Below are 16420 nucleotides of genomic sequence, written 5' to 3'. Positions count from 1 at the left end.
AGTCGGTCACGGCCGGAGATTGCGGCCCGGCCGACGGATCGCCAGTTGCTCCTGAAAATTTGCATAAAATATTTATCCTTGTTTAATCCATGCATACAGAAAATTCGTTATAAACATTACTTCCGGAATTCACATTAACGAGGTATTCTGGGGAAGAATGAGATAATTTAACATTAATACGTTGGTCGATTTCATGCTGTTCGATAATGGTCTTCTGGCATCTACATCTGAAGGGTACTTTTAAGCAGTTGTATTCTTCAATAACGATGAGGAAGCAAAGTCTATATTTATAAGAGAATTTCTTAAACACTGTGAGCAATAATACGTTTTCAATTGGCATACCAAAGATGACACTCGCACCGAAAGAGCTTGCCAAACTTATGGACATTCTCGATGAAGAAAATTTGGATACTACGCTGGAGGTTCTCTCGAACCAACTTCATCAGACTTTTGCAAAAGAAGATCGTTTTAAAGTGGGAATGACGTTATTGTTGTTATTACAAAATATCGATCTTCTACCAAATCATGTTCAGCGTATTATGGCAGTAGCTCTGCTTTTTGACCTATACAAGGGAGAATCCTTAGCTTCTACTCCATTTGCAACGGTATTTGTTCAGATTTTAAAGCCGTCGGAAGAAACGGGTAACGGGGTATCCAGGCCAAATTTTTCTGGCCATATTCCGGTTCTATCACCATGCGAGAAGAATCTGCTGGCACATTTACTGGGATACAATGCCAAAGAAATTACAAAGAAAACTCCACGACAAATTATCGATGAGCTTTACTTTGCTACGACGCCGCCTATCGATTTAACCAATTTGCAAATGCAGTTAGCGGAACGTCATGCCGAATTGCCTGCCATAAGTAAATGCGGAAATCCTATAATATTGCCAGATATGGACCGTTCAAAAACAGCAGAGATCGACAAAAATTTAGGTAGAAATATTGCCGAAAGTCTAATCACGAGTGATATACCACTATGCAGTCAAAGCTATAGGCCGGAGTTTCTGAGACTCGCTCCACCAATTTTTCACTCTGCTAATGAATTAACATGGATGAATGTTACAAAGCCAGCACAATTTACTGCAGAATATGACACTGGAATGTGTGTATCAAATTGTGCCGGAGCCGAGGCTCGCAAATTAATGGGCAAAGCATTCAAGAGTGTTTTAACATTACAACAGCAGCAACATTTGGTTACGGAATTAGACAAGGATCCAAAACTGGTATATCACATAGGTCTTACTCCTGGAAGATTACCTGATCTTGTCGAGAATAATCCACTTATTGCGATCGAAGTCCTCTTGAAGCTCATGCAATCCAGCCAAATCACTGAATACTTCAGTGTCTTGGTTAACATGGAAATGTCCTTACATTCTATGGAAGTAGTAAATCGTTTGACTACTACCGTTGATTTACCAACTGAATTTGTTCATCTTTATATAAGCAACTGCATATCCACCTGTGAAACTATAAAAGATCGTTACATGCAAAATCGTCTTGTACGACTAGTTTGTGTCTTTCTTCAGTCATTGATTAGGAATAAGATTATAAATGTGCAAGAACTTTTCATAGAGGTGCAAGCGTTTTGTATAGAATTCAGTCGAATTAGAGAAGCAGCTGCGTTATTTCGACTCTTGAAGCAATTGGAATCAGGAGACATAGGTGGATTAACAGTGCCACCGGCAAAAAATAAAATAGATATGTGTTGATGGAACTTGTATTACAATGATTTGTTAAAGTAATCGTAAACATTACAAAGGAAAACAGATTGTCATCTTTTTACTATTTTTAGAACAAATACAATAAAGTTGTAACACGTAATAAGGAAATTATATATTTTTTACACCGTTTTTCACATTCTATTTAATTTTTCATGAACAAGAAATAACTTGAACACAAAAGTATCTGCATGATTCCTATGGTCGTGGCAATGGAATATGGTCAGTACTTACAGCACTCAAAGGGTACAAAATTGATACCAAAGCATTGACTTGGGATTCGAATTTCTATTAGTTACACAATCATTTCAGTCTCTGTTAATTATACAATTCTTCTAACCATCTCATATCATGTACAAAATCAGTTCCTATGCCTATTGTTATTTTTCATTGCTTTCGACATTTTTCCAACACGTACACGCTACATTCAAGTATACATGGTCACCTTAATTCCAATGTCTCGATTAAAAACTTTTTACAAAAATCAACGTAAATTAATGAATCTTAAAAAATAAGAAACATCACGCATACATTTACTGAAGTTTGAAACTTCGTTTAAACCCATACAAAATTTGATGTTCACTTGGTTTAACAAGAAAACTGTACAAACTTATTCAAATTCTATTTCATACAAATTTTTAACCATTCTACTCGAGTAACAGGCTCTATAGAAAATTTATGTATGGGTCATTTCGTACTTACTATACAACACGTGAACGTTATACCAATTATAAATTAATATTTTTATTTTTTTGTAGACCGCTGTTTTTCATTCTCATCGAACCTAGTGCAAAACTGACTTACTTCTATTCTTTTCCTATACACGATGAATCGACGCTTCTTATGAACAATCGATACCAATTTGAATAATCTGAAATGAAAAAACTTATAAATTGCTATAATTAAATAACTTTTACATATCCTAATGTTAATTAGGAAAAATGCATTGTTTAAATTTGATAGACTTCACTCATGTTTTCGGTTGATTACGCCCTGACGTTAGTAAAAACTTATTCAGATAATACTTTATCCAAAGCTCTTTATATTTACTTCCGAAAGAATTGGATACTTTCAGCATGCCAATATCATGCTTAAATAAATCATAGTACGTTTCTGAAACTTAGTAGATACTCAAACGCCCAAATATTCGTTAAAATGGAATATTTTCTACGATTTTTTTACATTTCACCAGAATTCATATTTTTACAGACATAATATAAAGATATACAACAGACTAAAAAGGCATGAAAGAAGTGTTTTACCAATTGTTCTGGCAAATTACAACTTCCTATATTATTCTGTACAATTAGCTACGAAATTATCTGAAGTTTTAGCATGTTAAAAATGTCCGTACCGTGTAAGACCTACTAGTGACAATTGCCCTATTGCTTAATTTAAGTGTCTTATTTGCATTCGTGACCACTTGTAATTTGACAGCATATTTAGACGAATACGCTGTATTTTTCTTGATCATTTTTTTTAAATTTTCATATTGCATAATTTCATCGTTAGACATTTAAGACGTAGTGTGATTTTTATGACAAATTATGTGAGTGAAGATTTTTATAACAAACCGTTGTATACCGGTTTCCTGATGTACTAGGAAATTGTCATTGTCCAAAGTGAGGTATAACAATACTGTCATATTACTTCAGGAGAAATTAAATATTTTAGTTTAACGATACAATTAATTGTTAGAATGCATAATAATTAGGAAATCGACTTTAACGAATGTCCAGCATTCGTCTACTAAGTTTCACGAGGTAACAGGATACAATTCTTACCCAAAAAATTACCGAGATGTGAAATCTGCTAGAATGTTTATAGAAATCTGCAATTCGATGTATTTCAAGTCCAGAATCTTTATGCATCTAAAATTCCATAATATTGATTGCATACAAATTCTGGAAATGATATATTCTCGAATTTCAGGCCACTTTAATTATTTCTAGCATGTTTCATGTTACCTTAAACATAAGCGAGACACGTTTTTTAGATTTTAATTCTTCGCTCTCAATGAGGTGCGCCTTCCTTCAATTTTTTACTCTTCTTGCTGGGTTTCATTTTGAGAACACCTTTCTTGTTTTTTCCTTTCGTTTTGCCAGGTTTCACCTTTAACGTCTTCATCTGCATTTTCAATTCTTTCTTTGACACCTTCTTACCAGGCTTGACTCCTTTAACGTTTAATTTGCTGCCTTTTAATTTGACTTTAGTGGCAGCTTGCGTCGATATACCGGACCTCACCCCGGGTCCGGTTGGCTTGTACTAGGCCGTTACCTTTACTTTCTTCTTACGTTTCTTTTTCTTCTTGTCATGGTGAAGTTCTTGTTGTTTAGCGATACAAGAGCGACAATACCAATCTTCATTGGTAGCGGGTGGAACTTGCATTCCAACGCAAACCCTGGAATAATTTTTATTTCTAGTATTTCTTTTTTATGTAATTATCTCCGATAAACTGAGAATTATTATTTACCAGTGATACCATGCATCGCAATCATCACAGCCAATCATTGGTGATCCATCATCCTGGTTCCCGCAGGCAGGACATATCCAAACTTGTCGGCCTACCTGATCCTGTAACACTCAACTCGTGATAAAAACTGAAACACCTCTTTAAAGCTGAAAAACAGCCCGACCCATGTTTTGAAACTCTCGTGAATTGCCGTATATATCCGTATTTGAATGACTATACAGAAACTCGATATCTGCATAAAAAGGTTGACTTGAAAACTTGTGGTTAGCGATTAAAAGTATCGGTGTATATCTAAAATTGATGTGAAACTTAAAAAGGGTGGATATCGGCATGCCTTGCTTTTCGAAAATAACGTCTTAAAAGTGAACCCTGTCCTCGTCATTGTCGTCATTTACATTATTTCGTGCAAATCGCACGATTGCCTTATAAATATAAATATGGACATCGGATTTGAGCAACGTCCACTTTCTTGACACTATTTTCAAATGCCGAATGCTCTTTGATTTTTGATGATGACATGAGGGGATTTCCCTACAGTGGTGAACTTGTCTCTTCTTTTTTTACCGACTGAAATATTTATGTGTTATTCAGAAAGTGAAAGATCTAAAATCTAGTGCTTCGTTCGAACAATCGTCCGCATCGCCGCGTGTTCATATCTGGCATGTGGTACTTGGCAAACGAAGAAAACAATAGAGTTGATTCTCTTGTTGCCTGTGCATACTAGGACGCAGTTTGTTAAATCTTATCCAAGAAAATAGGAGAGATATCAACATCCCAATGGTCGTGTAGGAGGAAGAATTTTTTCAGGATCCTCCAAGGCGTCAATCTTAAAACCGTTTAGCTAAAAGTTCTAATAAAAATTGCCGTTGGATATCACGAAGTGGTCTGTAGTTATGTAGGAGCACTTGGCTTGCCGTTGATCTCAAATCGGGAAGGTGTGTACTCACCACGTTGGTTGGTGCGGTGGCCAACACGTTCCCTCCATTCTCTTTATCTTCCTTAGCATCGTCCTTTTTAGGAACCGCATCTGCTTTCACCTCTGTGCCGTTAAAACCTTTGGTTACATTTCTAACTGCTCACGTTAGCTAAGTACAATGTACGACATGCAATATGCATGCAATGATATACAGAAGCACTTAATTATTTTCTTTCGTCACTTTTGTAGCTCTTTAGCCATATCGGACGTCCACGATAATCATCTGTTTCACTTGCGAACCCTTTACGACGTAAATCGAGGTACTCTCGGGTGTATTTATAGGTATCCACAACGCGCGACTATTGAATGTATCTTCGATTTCAAGCACAAATTCTACAGAATACGATTCTTCGTTTACGAAGTGACTAACATGCAGAATTCTTACACCTTTCATATAGCTCTGGAGGAGATTTTCCTCAAAAATTGCCAAGAATAGAGGAGGAATACGCCTAGCCTACTAAGAGAAAGAAAATGCACACAAAGTTTCACAATTTGGGAAAATGAAAACCTCGACAAGGTGACATGATTCCACGTAAAGAAACAAGTTGAAAATATAGAATAAATTATTTTCACGTAAAGCTTCGCTTAGGTACAAAAGTTTTCAAAATTAATCGAAAAGACTTTTTGTGAAATACACGAGTCCTATTTATCGAAGTTACTTTCCATTTGTGGGATAATTCAATTTCAGGTAAGAAGAGACAAGTATACTGAAAATTATGTAATATAAACTGTAAAATTTTTAATCTGTATGTTAGCGATGACGTGTTGGGAAAATAGGAGATGCAAATGTGAAGTCTTCTGATGTTAAGCGACGGAAATAATTTAAAAAGTGACTTGAAACTGTCTCGTAACAATGATAGTAGAGTTGGAAGAATTAAATTAACTCTCCTCATTTTAGGCGATTTGTAGGGTGAAGTCAATTAAATTACATTATAAAGAACGTAAAAGTTGATGCTAAATATTTTATCGATAAATTTTAGTACTCTCATTAGAAAACATATATTTTTTAAATAATCTAATAAAATAAACTAATATTATAAAGAATGATGTAAATAAATATACTGCAAAGATAGGATGAACTATTGGGCAAACTATAGTGTAGAGTGACAAAATACACAATGAGACTAAATACATCCAAGAAAGGATCGAAGGTTTTACACTGACAGATCAAATAACATATTTAAAGCTTTGGCTAAACTATAAATTAGGCCGCCACCACAAGTCGTAGATGCATAGAGAGAGTAGAATGAATGGGAATATATGGATCATACGGATTTTCAGGTCAAGTCTGTTTCAGCCTTTCGTTTCAAAATATGGATAGGTTGATATATTCATCCCTGTTTGGATTGTCGGAAGGAACAATTTTCCAACAACCCTGTTTTATTTGACTAGTAAATCGTGAAGTTATGTAAAATAAACGACGAGGGACGGTATAATTAACAAATGTTCAAAACGTTTAATTTTCTAAAATCTAGTACGAAAATAATAGAATCGATCTTTTCCTGATAGATTTGAGAATTCTCTTCTTTCATAGTATTCAACTAGTTTTAACAATCTCTTAAATTTTTATGAACATCACGTTTACAAAAAAAAAAAAAAAAAGAACCATGAGATTCTCATTGTAAAAAAAATTAAAAAGCTACTTATAACAATAATAAGTGTAGTGATTTAATTTACTCAATATCATTTATAGAGACTGAAAACGATAAATAAAAATAACTGTATAGAAGGTTATTCGGTACAAGTTGACCTAAGAAGATACCGCCCCTTCGTATAAATTTCAATAGAAATATCTTCTAAAATCAGTGCAGCGTTGAGATCTGAAAAGAAAACTCCTCGTAATCATTTCAACCTGAAAAGTGACTGGTCTGCAAATAGGAATCCCTATACTGGTTTTTATGTGAAGTACAGTAAATTCAAGATTCACTTAATATCGTTTAAAAATATCTCTAAGCTCGTGGTTCATTAAGTCCATAGGAATTCTTACTTTTTGAACCTTTTCGTGAACGATGAAAGTAGGAATGCAACAACAAACTAGCTGTTGCTGCTTTCGACTGCTTTCAACGGTTTCACGTAAAAAGGTAGGTTGATAACAGAAATCGAGGAGCTCTACCGATCTCAACGCGACCCTTCGTTAACGTAGCAATCGTACTTACAAAGTAATACGCTGCTCGTTGCTGCGGCACTTGAGGACTCGGGGGAGAGGAAAGGGTAACATTCGTCACGGGATGATCGTTGTAGTGCGTTTGAGGCGACGGATCTCTCTGAGGAAGGGGTTTAAAGAGGGCTTTCTTGGTTCTGGGAGCGTTTGGAATTGAAACGCAGGCGAGGTTGTTCGAGAAAGAAGTTTCCGAGGGAAAAGCAGGGCTTGCGTCTAACGTCCCATCCTCCGGTCTCTTACTTGCTGACTTCTGCTTAGGCGGTCGCGTTACCAGAGCCGAAATTTTTGCCAGCTCCGGACTGGGCTCCCTTTTTGACGCGTCTTCCTCGGTCTTCTTAAATACTGGCTTGATGGTACTGGGCAGAGTAGGGGGTAATAAAACGCTATTGGAAGCGATCCGTCAAGCTTAGAGGGTAATCAGGATGAGTCCGAACGACCGATCGAAAAATCCATGTACTTACATTTTCTTCATGGGGGCATTATCAGGAGTGGGTGGCCTCGGAGACGAAGGTCCCAATTTTAACGTAATCTTTGGAACACCTTCCATGGTCTTTTCTTCTTTCTGTGTACAAAGGAGACTCGTATTACCCTAGAGGCGAATCTTGTAGGCCTATAAATATTAATTTATGCTACAATATTTACCGCTATTTTGTTATTAATATCCTTCTCCTTTCGCTTTTCTTTTTTCTCTTTCTTCTCCTTAATTTTTTCAATCTTCTCCTTCTTCTCGCTTTTTTCTTTCTTCTCCTTAATCTTTTCACCCTTCTCTTTGTGCTTCTCCTTTTTGTCCTTCTTCTTCTTCAGTTTATCTTTTTTCTCTTTCTTATGTTCCTTCGATTTCTACAAATTCCAAAATTTAGTTGTACAAGGTTTGACGCGCGGCCCAGATAAATTTATAAGCTGCACGTATGTATAGAATCCGACATGGTGTCCAAACCACTGCCAGAGTAAGCAAGGCATCGGCGACACTTTTAATAAATGTCCATATCTAACACTCTAACCTAGGTTTCTCCTTAAATGTATAAGTGCACTCAAGCAAAAGTCACTTTTTTTTAGCATTCTAAATCGGCCGACGAAAAGTATCGTATATTACCGTCGTATTTATTTTGATAGAAAACCTAATATAATGCAAGGCACTAGAAGCCTTCGGTAAGAGATCAGCTGATTATTTAGCATATCAATCACCTTGTCAATCTTGGCTAGTTTGTCGATCTTGGGGACTTTCGGAGGTAACAATGGCACGGCAGTCACGGGTGCAGGGGGTACGACCAGTGCAGCTGGTGCAGAGACAACGGGTGGTGCAACGATAGGTCCAGGAGCGTGCACGGACGCTTCTTTCTCCTGTTTACTGACAGTCTTCCCAATTTTCTCAGATCTTTCCTTATCCTGTTTTTCGTGTTTGACAGGTGTAACCACAATATCCGCCGGTAACGTTAAAGGCAGCGGTGGTGGCGGTGGTGGAGGTGGCAGAGATTGCGGTGGAGGTGGAGGCGGAGGTGGTGGAGACGGTGACGATGGAGGAGGTGGTGGTTGCAACGATGGTGGTGGTGCTAAAGATTTCTCACGTTCCGAAGATTTAACTTTCGGCATTGGAAAGTCTTCGGTCTTGGAATTCGGAGTGAGAAACCGTGGAGGTAAAGGCAAGTTGGGCATTGCTGGATGCGGTCCTGGACCACCCCTTCCCAAGGGCAGGGGAAATCTTGGGAACATCGGATGTCCTATTGGATGTGGAATTAGACCCGGCGCCGGAGGGAACGTAGGGAAAAACGGATATGGTAGGCTTGGAAGATGTGGAGGTTCTCTGTGTATCGGGGGCTCTGGAGCCTGTGGAGTCTTTGGCCGATCTGGCAAATCTGGTTCCATCGTGTCGTTGGTAATTTTCACCTGAAAAAGTGCCAACCGCAACCAAGGATTTTTGTAATCCAGTATTTTTGCCCTCTATCTGGAGTTGGAAATGTTCTTTTAAGACAGGAAGCCTGCCTTTAATATTTAATATCTAATAAAGTAGTACCGCGGTATGTCGCAACCCCAAATATTCATTTCCCATCAAGAAACTGAACTGCTTTGATAACTTTTCCAGATATTACATCTAAATGCTATTAAAAGAATGGGAATGATCTTAATATCGTTTCGAAATATGAGGTATTACATACCTTTCTCGGACTCACACAATGCTTTGGACTCTTCAGCTTTGGCTCTTTTTTCTTGCTCTTATCCTTTTTCTTTTTTTTCTGATCAACGGGGATAGGTACGCTGACTTCGGGAGTCTTTGGCGTGCTAGGTGTTCCAGGTGGTGACATATCGTCGAACATGTAAACATCGGAGGATGGACTTCTTATGCCGTCCGAAGGAAACTCTGCATCAGGCTGGATATCAGGAGTATGCGGCGTCTTTTTCTCTTCTCGTTTGGAATCAACGTCGTTTCGATGAGCAAACTTATCTACATTTTCATCGATAATTAAATCAGGTGAACTTTCACGAGAATCAAGTTCTTTGTGTTTGTGGTGTTCTGGCGCCACTTCTTTCTCTTTGTCCTCACGAGGAGTCTTCGATATTTTTTTGAAAATGTTAAGTTTCTGCTTATCAGGTTCCGATGGCAGTTTGTCTACGGTGTCTTGCTTCTTTTCAAATTGTGGTGGACTTCCTGTCAGATCTATTACTTTTTCAAGCCTGATTTTGGGTTGAAGAGTTTTGGACAGTTTAGGACTCCCTCCTGTAGCTTTCGGTGTTACAAGTTTCGGCGTCGCCGGTCTACTGGATGGCCCAGGTTGAGCACCTTGTGTCTTACCACCGCCTGGCTTTAAAGGTTTTAATTTAGCCAATTCTTTCATGCCAGCTAACTTCTTCACCTTACTATCATCTATTTTATCAGGTTTAAATAACTCTTTCGCGCGATTTTTCTTTTTGTTTTCCTTATCCAACTTCCGGTCTTCGGCACCTTTCTTCACAACTTTCTTTGGCTTCTTATCACTCTTTAATTCTGGTGGAACCATGGGGTAAGAGCTAGGTGGTGGAGAATCTGAACGAGTCTGCTGAGGAGTTCTAGCTTCTGGGAGCTTACCCTCTCGTGCTGGTGAAAGAAATCCAGACGTAGTCATCATCACGCTGTGAATTTCACGAAGTGGCCTTCCTTCTTCCATCACTCTCGGTCGCTTTGCTATGGGATTCTCAAACGACACAGGGTCACCTGGTCTTTTAAATACTACCTGTGGGGAAATTCTGTGAGGAGATGCATTTGAATTCCCTGCAGAGGTGCCATTGCTTGTTAGTGTCTCTGATGTGCCATTTGATAGATTCTCTCCTCTATCGGACGTGTACTCTTCTGGAAGACAGGATCACCAAATGTTTAGTTTATCAGATGTGACGATGAAGTTTCAATCAAGTATTATGTACCTTCTGTGTTTGGATACATGGCTGGTAGATGTTCATGAATGTGTACCGATCTGGTAACTACTTCTCGACTGCCTGGTTTTAGAAAATTTAAGTGATTGTCCCGATGCACAGGAAATTTTGGGACTTCAATAGCACAAGGAATCGAGTCTACATTTCTAACGTATTCAACTAACTCTTGAATATCTATGTTCATATGTTGAAAAGCAAGCCCTAAGTCATCAAGGTTTGCTTCTGTTCGTCCCACTAAAATATTAGTTAAAAAATGTATATTTAATGGGAAATAAAAAATAAATTAACTTTTCTAGAATTACTTACAAACTTCTGCATATTGATGCGTTAGTTTGGAAACTCGCATAAGATACTCCTGCATTAGGTCAACCATGAACTCTAAAGGAGTAGAATTAATAGAGTGCCAACCGATCGTTTGGCATATCTGTGCGACGACCATTTTTAAGATTCCTCTGCTATACTCAGCAGTCATTTTTGCTAGAAAAAAAAATAATTATTTAAATATTCATTGAACTAGTACATTACAAGATAATTATAGCATATCAAGAATTACCGTGTTGTTTGTATTTTCATATAGAAATACATTTAACAGGTTCCGTTATTCTAAAAAGCTTGACATCAAAAAGTAAACTGAGTCAGGATATGTTTAGGCATTTTAAATATGCGCCTAGAATAGCTAATAATTAATAGTGAAGGAGCGTAGTTGGCCGAGTATTAAAAGGAAAAAGGAGTCTATACGACTAAATAATTAAAATCAGGTTATTTGATGTTTCGCTTACTTTTAGTCCGATAGAAAACTCTTCAAGGTAAATCTTGTGCTATTTAGCACTGTCAGTTTTTGCACCAATGCCTTAAATACCTAGTCGACCGCCTCATTTTACTCGAGCTCATTATATTTTGTTATAGACACTGTGAATGCGTTCATTTATTGAAATCGTAACATCATAACTGTAAACTATAGTACAGCTTACGAGACATCGCCGTTAGTCGACACCATCTTTACTTTTTCTTCGAGCGTTAAGAGCCAAAGAGTATTATTACATAGAGTGGAAGGTCCCATAAAGCCCACTGAGACCCGATTCCACAACTCGAGTTAACCGAAGTTTAACTAGTATACACCCAGTTTTAACCTGCTGTAAACCAATTAAACTCCGAGTAACTGGTTTATACATAAGTTTATATACAGTTTAAACCTGGCTGAAAACTTCTTAAACTCCGATCAATTTACGGTTATGCCCCTTCGAAAGTAGTTCCAAATTTTACGAAAGTGTAAAGGGCGTAGAGGGCGTTAGTAGGCCGTGCCTCACTTTCGAACAATGGCGTGAAACATCTTCCCGCTCATCTCTGATATGACGTTGATTAAGGATTAGTAACAAACTGAACATTTATGAATTATTTTAAATAAGTCATCGTTTTACTTTGAATGAACCGTCTTACATCCTTTGGGCAGCCAGAAAAACAGACGTAAGAACCCCGGAATAAGTAACTTGTGTAAAATGTGAAAAAGTCACAATATCTCTCACATTTATTGTTTTGGTTAAAACGAAAACAGTTTAGAGTGAAGAAAAAGTAGTAAATGTTGTCAAAGATGATGGTTCATACAGACCACAATTTTACCTCAGATTCACAAATAAAGAAAAAAAAACCCGAAACAAAGAATGAAAATGTTTCACCAGTGCTTAAGCTACCCTTGGAAGAAAGTAAACAAAAATCTAATCGACGACGAAATGCACCTGGATCAAATTGGAATAATTACAAAAGCCTGGTTACCAATTTAGGGACAAATAGTAAACATGTGAATATACAGGATATGCTTATCAAACCACATTGGAAAAGCAACAAATATTTGAAGCAAGTATTACATTCTGATTTGGTATGTACTGATATTTTATATTATCATTTCTAATTATCTATGCAGATTGTAGTGCTTCATGATTTTACAAGAAATTAAAATAATACGTATAAAACAATGACAAACGTAATTGCAGGGCTCTGAAGCGAATGATGGTACAAATGATAAGACTTTGAAACATAAAGATGCAATTACTAAGGAAATAGCAATCGATTGCGAAATGGTAGGGATAGGTGATGGGACGGAAAGTATGCTCGCTAGGGTATCTATAGTCAATCGGTATGGAACATGCATTTTTGACAAATATGTAAAACCAAGAGAACCGGTTCAAGATTATCGGACCGCGGTTAGTGGAATACAACCTCATCACCTAGAAAATGGAGAGGATTTCAAAGCGGTACAACAAGAAGTAGCTAAAATATTAAAGAAACGAATTTTAGTCGGACATGCTTTGAAATATGATTTAGCTGTATTATTCTTGTCGCATCCTGTCAGGTGCTTAAGAGACACTTCCAGATATAAACCCTTTAGACAAGTGTCACAGGGAAAAACTCCAAGCTTGAAAAAACTTGCTGCCGTTTTACTTGGTATCGATATTCAGTTAGGTGAACACGATTCCGTAGAAGATGCTCGCACAGCGATGTCATTATATATGTTGTACAAGTCTCAATGGGAAACGTATATTCATTCTAAGAAATAATTTTAATTATTATTAGTTCCTTAATCTTATTTTCTTTCACATATAAATGTTCAATACCTGCCTTCCAATTATGAATACAACGTTAATTTTGTATGCTAAGAAATGTGATCGGTTAATCGTAAGAATTACAAAAATTTCTCTTTATCTTTCTTTTGAGTTTGCAATCATCAGTTTTATTGGTTTTAAGTGTATTTTGAAAACTATAATAGTATAATTTATATAATAAAAAAGTTGTTCAATTTAATATTTCTAAATGAATTTTTCTCCTATTTTCTCCTCCAATAAAGAAGCATGTATTGAAGTAACGTATCAAAAAGTGTCGCCATCTTCTACACGTATTAACACTAGTCTTGTTAATCTCATTAATAGATAACTTGATGCGTTCGTGTTGTATGGGAAGGGTCAAAGTTCATTGCCCCATATAACTATCTCACATATGTATAATCTGGCTGTGCTTGAATTCGCCACGAATTCATTAGTAAAGACGCGTTGGTCATTGCATCGAGATTCCTTATAACTTTTTATAATGCTGTTAGTTGCTGATTGTCGCTTGCTGTGGTAACTCGTATAAACAGTAAGTTCACCTACTTTGCGACTGAGCAAGTTATTTACTTAATTTTGATAAATACCGAATGTAATATTTAGTTTTATAAGAACATGAAATGGGTAAATTATAGAACAAGAGTAAGAAAGAAATTGTGAAATGCGGAACTATTAGAAAGAACGACTTATAAGTACTGGTCGATTATAATGAGCGCTCGTGATTGCACGTATTCATCCGCGTTCCTGTGAGTGAATACCTCCACTCGTGCCTCAAATTGAGTGCCGTTCACCTTCTCTCATATTTCTGAAAGCAGTTCGACACATTTCTTCGGCAAACATCAGGTTCTCGAGGAAACACAGATAACATTTTCCTCTGCGTTCGACCGGTAAGTCTTGATAAAAAAAAATTTTGTCTTCCTCTTGTTCAGTATTAGGATGTCGAGTTTTTAGAAGATACCGACGTAGGAGTTTCTAAAATCGAACGGACACGCATTAAGCATGGATTTAACTTTCAAATTCGTTCCTTGCCGTTCTTTAATTTTATAGGATATAGAAGAGCAAGTATGCGCGTCGCGATAATAGGAGCAGGTGCAGCTGGGCTTGCAGCGCTCAGACACTGTGCAGCCAATTCTGTATCCGATGAGAAAAATAAACAGTCGATGACAGTTGTCTGTTACGAAAAAACTAATGAAATAGGAGGCACCTGGGTTTACACGGAAGCCCATGGTTTCGACTCCTACGGACTTCCGATTCATTCGAGCATGTACAAAAGTCTTAGGTGAGCTCGCGTTAACTACACGAATTGTTGCATCGAGTTTCCGCGTACTAATTGGGTATACGTATTTTAATACAGAACAAATTTGCCGAAAGAAGTGATGGGTTTCCCGGATTATCCTATTCCCGAGGGACCAAAAAGTTACTTAACGCGCACAGAAATTCTCAATTTCCTTAATTCATACTGCGATCGCTTTCAACTTCGTCAACATATTCGGGTAAGGATTTTCTTATTTATTGCTAATACAGATAGAACCTAAACTAAATATGTTCAAGCGAGAAATTAATTTTTCAATGTCTAGTTTTCTGATAGTATTTCACTTAGCAACGTTCAAAGAGAAGGTCCATGTGAAGCAACTCATCTATTATTATTTGATTTAGTTTCTCCACAATGTGATACTGGTTAAGCCTACAGAATCCGAACCCAAGACCTGGCAGGTTCAAGTGAAGGATCTGAAAAAAAGCGAAATAGTCACCGAGATATTCGATGCAGTTATGGTTTGCAATGGGCATTATTTCGAACCCAGTGTACCCGAAATTAAGGGTATTCTCATTTTCCGTGGTCGACAATCCCATAGCCATGATTACAGAGTTCCCGAGGCATTCGCCGGGAAAACCGTCCTTGTAATCGGGGCTGGTCCTTCTGGTATGCTCAGAACTAGATACTTTTTTAATGTTTACAAACGGATAGGTTTCAAGTTTATAATAAACGATTCCACAAACAGGTATGGATTTGGCACTGGAAATATCGTCTCAAGCAAAACATGTAATCTTAAGCCACCACTTCAAAGAAACGATACAGACGGTATTTCCGAATAATGTTGTGCAGGTAAAAATAACTGCAATCAATTGTGAAATAATCGTATTAGCTATTAATGACTTTTGGTCTCTCGAAAGGTCTGAATCTTTTTTTATCCAATTCAATGAACGATAATCCTCTTTCTTCATCTAATGTTTATCCGTTAGAAACCAGAAGTCGTTGAGCTAAAGGAACACGAAGCGATATTCAAGGACGGTTCCTCGGCTGCGATCGACGAGGTCTTCTACTGTACTGGTAAATGTCAATTTAAAAGTCTTATATATAGTATGTTAACGTGTAAATGCAAATGTGAAATAATTTGGGATATTTTTCAAGGATACAAGTATTACTTTCCATTTCTGGACGAGAGCTGTGGAGTACAAGTAGATTCTAACATGGTTACTCCATTGTGGAAGCATTTAGTCTCTATACAAAATCCTACTCTTGCCTTTGTTGGACTTCCATTCTATGTTTGTGCCTTCAGTATGTTTGATTTGCAGGTAGGTGTATCGAGTACATATAATTAATTTTATTTATCATAGTAGTGAGTCAAATATGTAAAATAATTCGTTCAAAAGTGGGGAGCACCCGAGGTAACTAAAAATTAAGCAGCTATATCGTTCAGGTTCGTTTTGTATTACGATTCTGGAGGGGTGAGAAGCAGTTTCCCTCGAAAGACATAATGCTGGCTGAGGAAGCTTCCGAAAAGAGTAGAAAGGAGCAGCAAGGATTATCCAAACGTCATTTCCACATGATGGGTCCAGCCCAAGGGGATTATTACGATAATTTAGCCGACACGGCAGGAATTACTCCTTTACCTCCAGTCCTAACTAAGCTCCACAACGATAGTAGTACGCGTTTCCTTGATGATCTATCGCATTATCGAGAAGACCGGTACCGAATTGTGGATGATAATAATTTTATTAAACTCTGAACTTCCGCAAATGACTCTTCGATTCGACGCGCGGAATAAAAAACAGGGTTTGAAGGGTATTTTATAAAATTATTGACTTCATTAA

At 37.3% G+C, this 16420-nt stretch overlaps 4 protein-coding genes across 11 annotated transcripts; 3 read left to right on the top strand and 1 right to left on the bottom strand.

Annotated features, from left to right (window-relative positions):
• The first annotated feature begins 17 nt into the window (after positions 1-17).
• Positions 18-1824, top strand: LOC105698117 (CCR4-NOT transcription complex subunit 11). Its single transcript, XM_012422084.1, has one exon. It carries the CDS (start codon positions 348-350, stop codon positions 1710-1712), a length of 1365 nt encoding a protein of 454 aa, XP_012277507.1. The 5' UTR covers positions 18-347; the 3' UTR covers positions 1713-1824.
• Positions 1822-11747, bottom strand: LOC105698116 (transcription initiation factor TFIID subunit 3). 5 transcript variants are annotated; one of them, XR_001103908.1, is made up of 11 exons: positions 11513-11747; positions 11040-11210; positions 10725-10967; positions 9485-10653; positions 8517-9215; positions 7974-8171; positions 7793-7893; positions 7327-7687; positions 4195-4295; positions 3689-4122; positions 1822-2592 (listed from the first exon to the last, which is right to left on the bottom strand). XR_001103908.1 is itself a non-coding variant. In XM_012422083.1 (11 exons), exons 2-11 carry the CDS (start codon positions 11203-11205, stop codon positions 3987-3989), a joined length of 3021 nt encoding a protein of 1006 aa, XP_012277506.1. In that variant the 5' UTR covers positions 11206-11210; positions 11513-11747; the 3' UTR covers positions 1822-3986. The 5 variants fall into 5 exon arrangements, 4 of the variants coding, with proteins under 4 accessions (XP_012277506.1, XP_012277504.1, XP_012277502.1 ...); XM_012422083.1 differs by adding an exon at positions 5142-5233 and having other exon boundaries at positions 1822-4122; positions 7572-7687; XM_012422081.1 differs by having other exon boundaries at positions 1822-4122; positions 9485-10311; positions 10393-10653.
• A 294-nt stretch (positions 11748-12041) lies between these two features.
• Positions 12042-13529, top strand: LOC105697915 (RNA exonuclease 4). 2 transcript variants are annotated; one of them, XM_012421653.1, is made up of 3 exons: positions 12042-12197; positions 12356-12606; positions 12722-13529. In XM_012421653.1, the coding sequence occupies exons 2-3, from the start codon at positions 12544-12546 to the stop codon at positions 13283-13285; spliced, it is 627 nt and encodes a 208-aa protein (XP_012277076.1). In that variant the 5' UTR covers positions 12042-12197; positions 12356-12543; the 3' UTR covers positions 13286-13529. The 2 variants fall into 2 exon arrangements, with proteins under 2 accessions (XP_012277076.1, XP_012277075.1); XM_012421652.1 differs by having other exon boundaries at positions 12286-12606.
• A 106-nt stretch (positions 13530-13635) lies between these two features.
• Positions 13636-16359, top strand: LOC105698174 (flavin-containing monooxygenase FMO GS-OX-like 1). 3 transcript variants are annotated; one of them, XM_012422194.2, is made up of 9 exons: positions 13636-13859; positions 13963-14214; positions 14375-14606; positions 14682-14820; positions 14984-15248; positions 15328-15431; positions 15569-15656; positions 15738-15901; positions 16027-16359. In XM_012422194.2, exons 3-9 carry the CDS (start codon positions 14392-14394, stop codon positions 16333-16335), a joined length of 1284 nt encoding a protein of 427 aa, XP_012277617.1. In that variant the 5' UTR covers positions 13636-13859; positions 13963-14214; positions 14375-14391; the 3' UTR covers positions 16336-16359. The 3 variants fall into 3 exon arrangements, with proteins under 3 accessions (XP_012277617.1, XP_012277616.1, XP_012277618.1); XM_012422193.2 differs by having other exon boundaries at positions 13636-14214; XM_012422195.2 differs by lacking the exon at positions 13963-14214 and having other exon boundaries at positions 13804-13859.
• The last annotated feature ends 61 nt before the right edge of the window (positions 16360-16420 follow it).

This window comes from Orussus abietinus, unplaced genomic scaffold (genome assembly GCF_000612105.2).
Source record: "Orussus abietinus isolate OABI.00-Male unplaced genomic scaffold, Oabi_2.0 scaffold1, whole genome shotgun sequence".
NCBI classification, from domain to species: domain Eukaryota; kingdom Metazoa; phylum Arthropoda; class Insecta; order Hymenoptera; family Orussidae; genus Orussus; species Orussus abietinus.
This window is presented reverse-complemented; position numbering and strand designations above follow the sequence as displayed.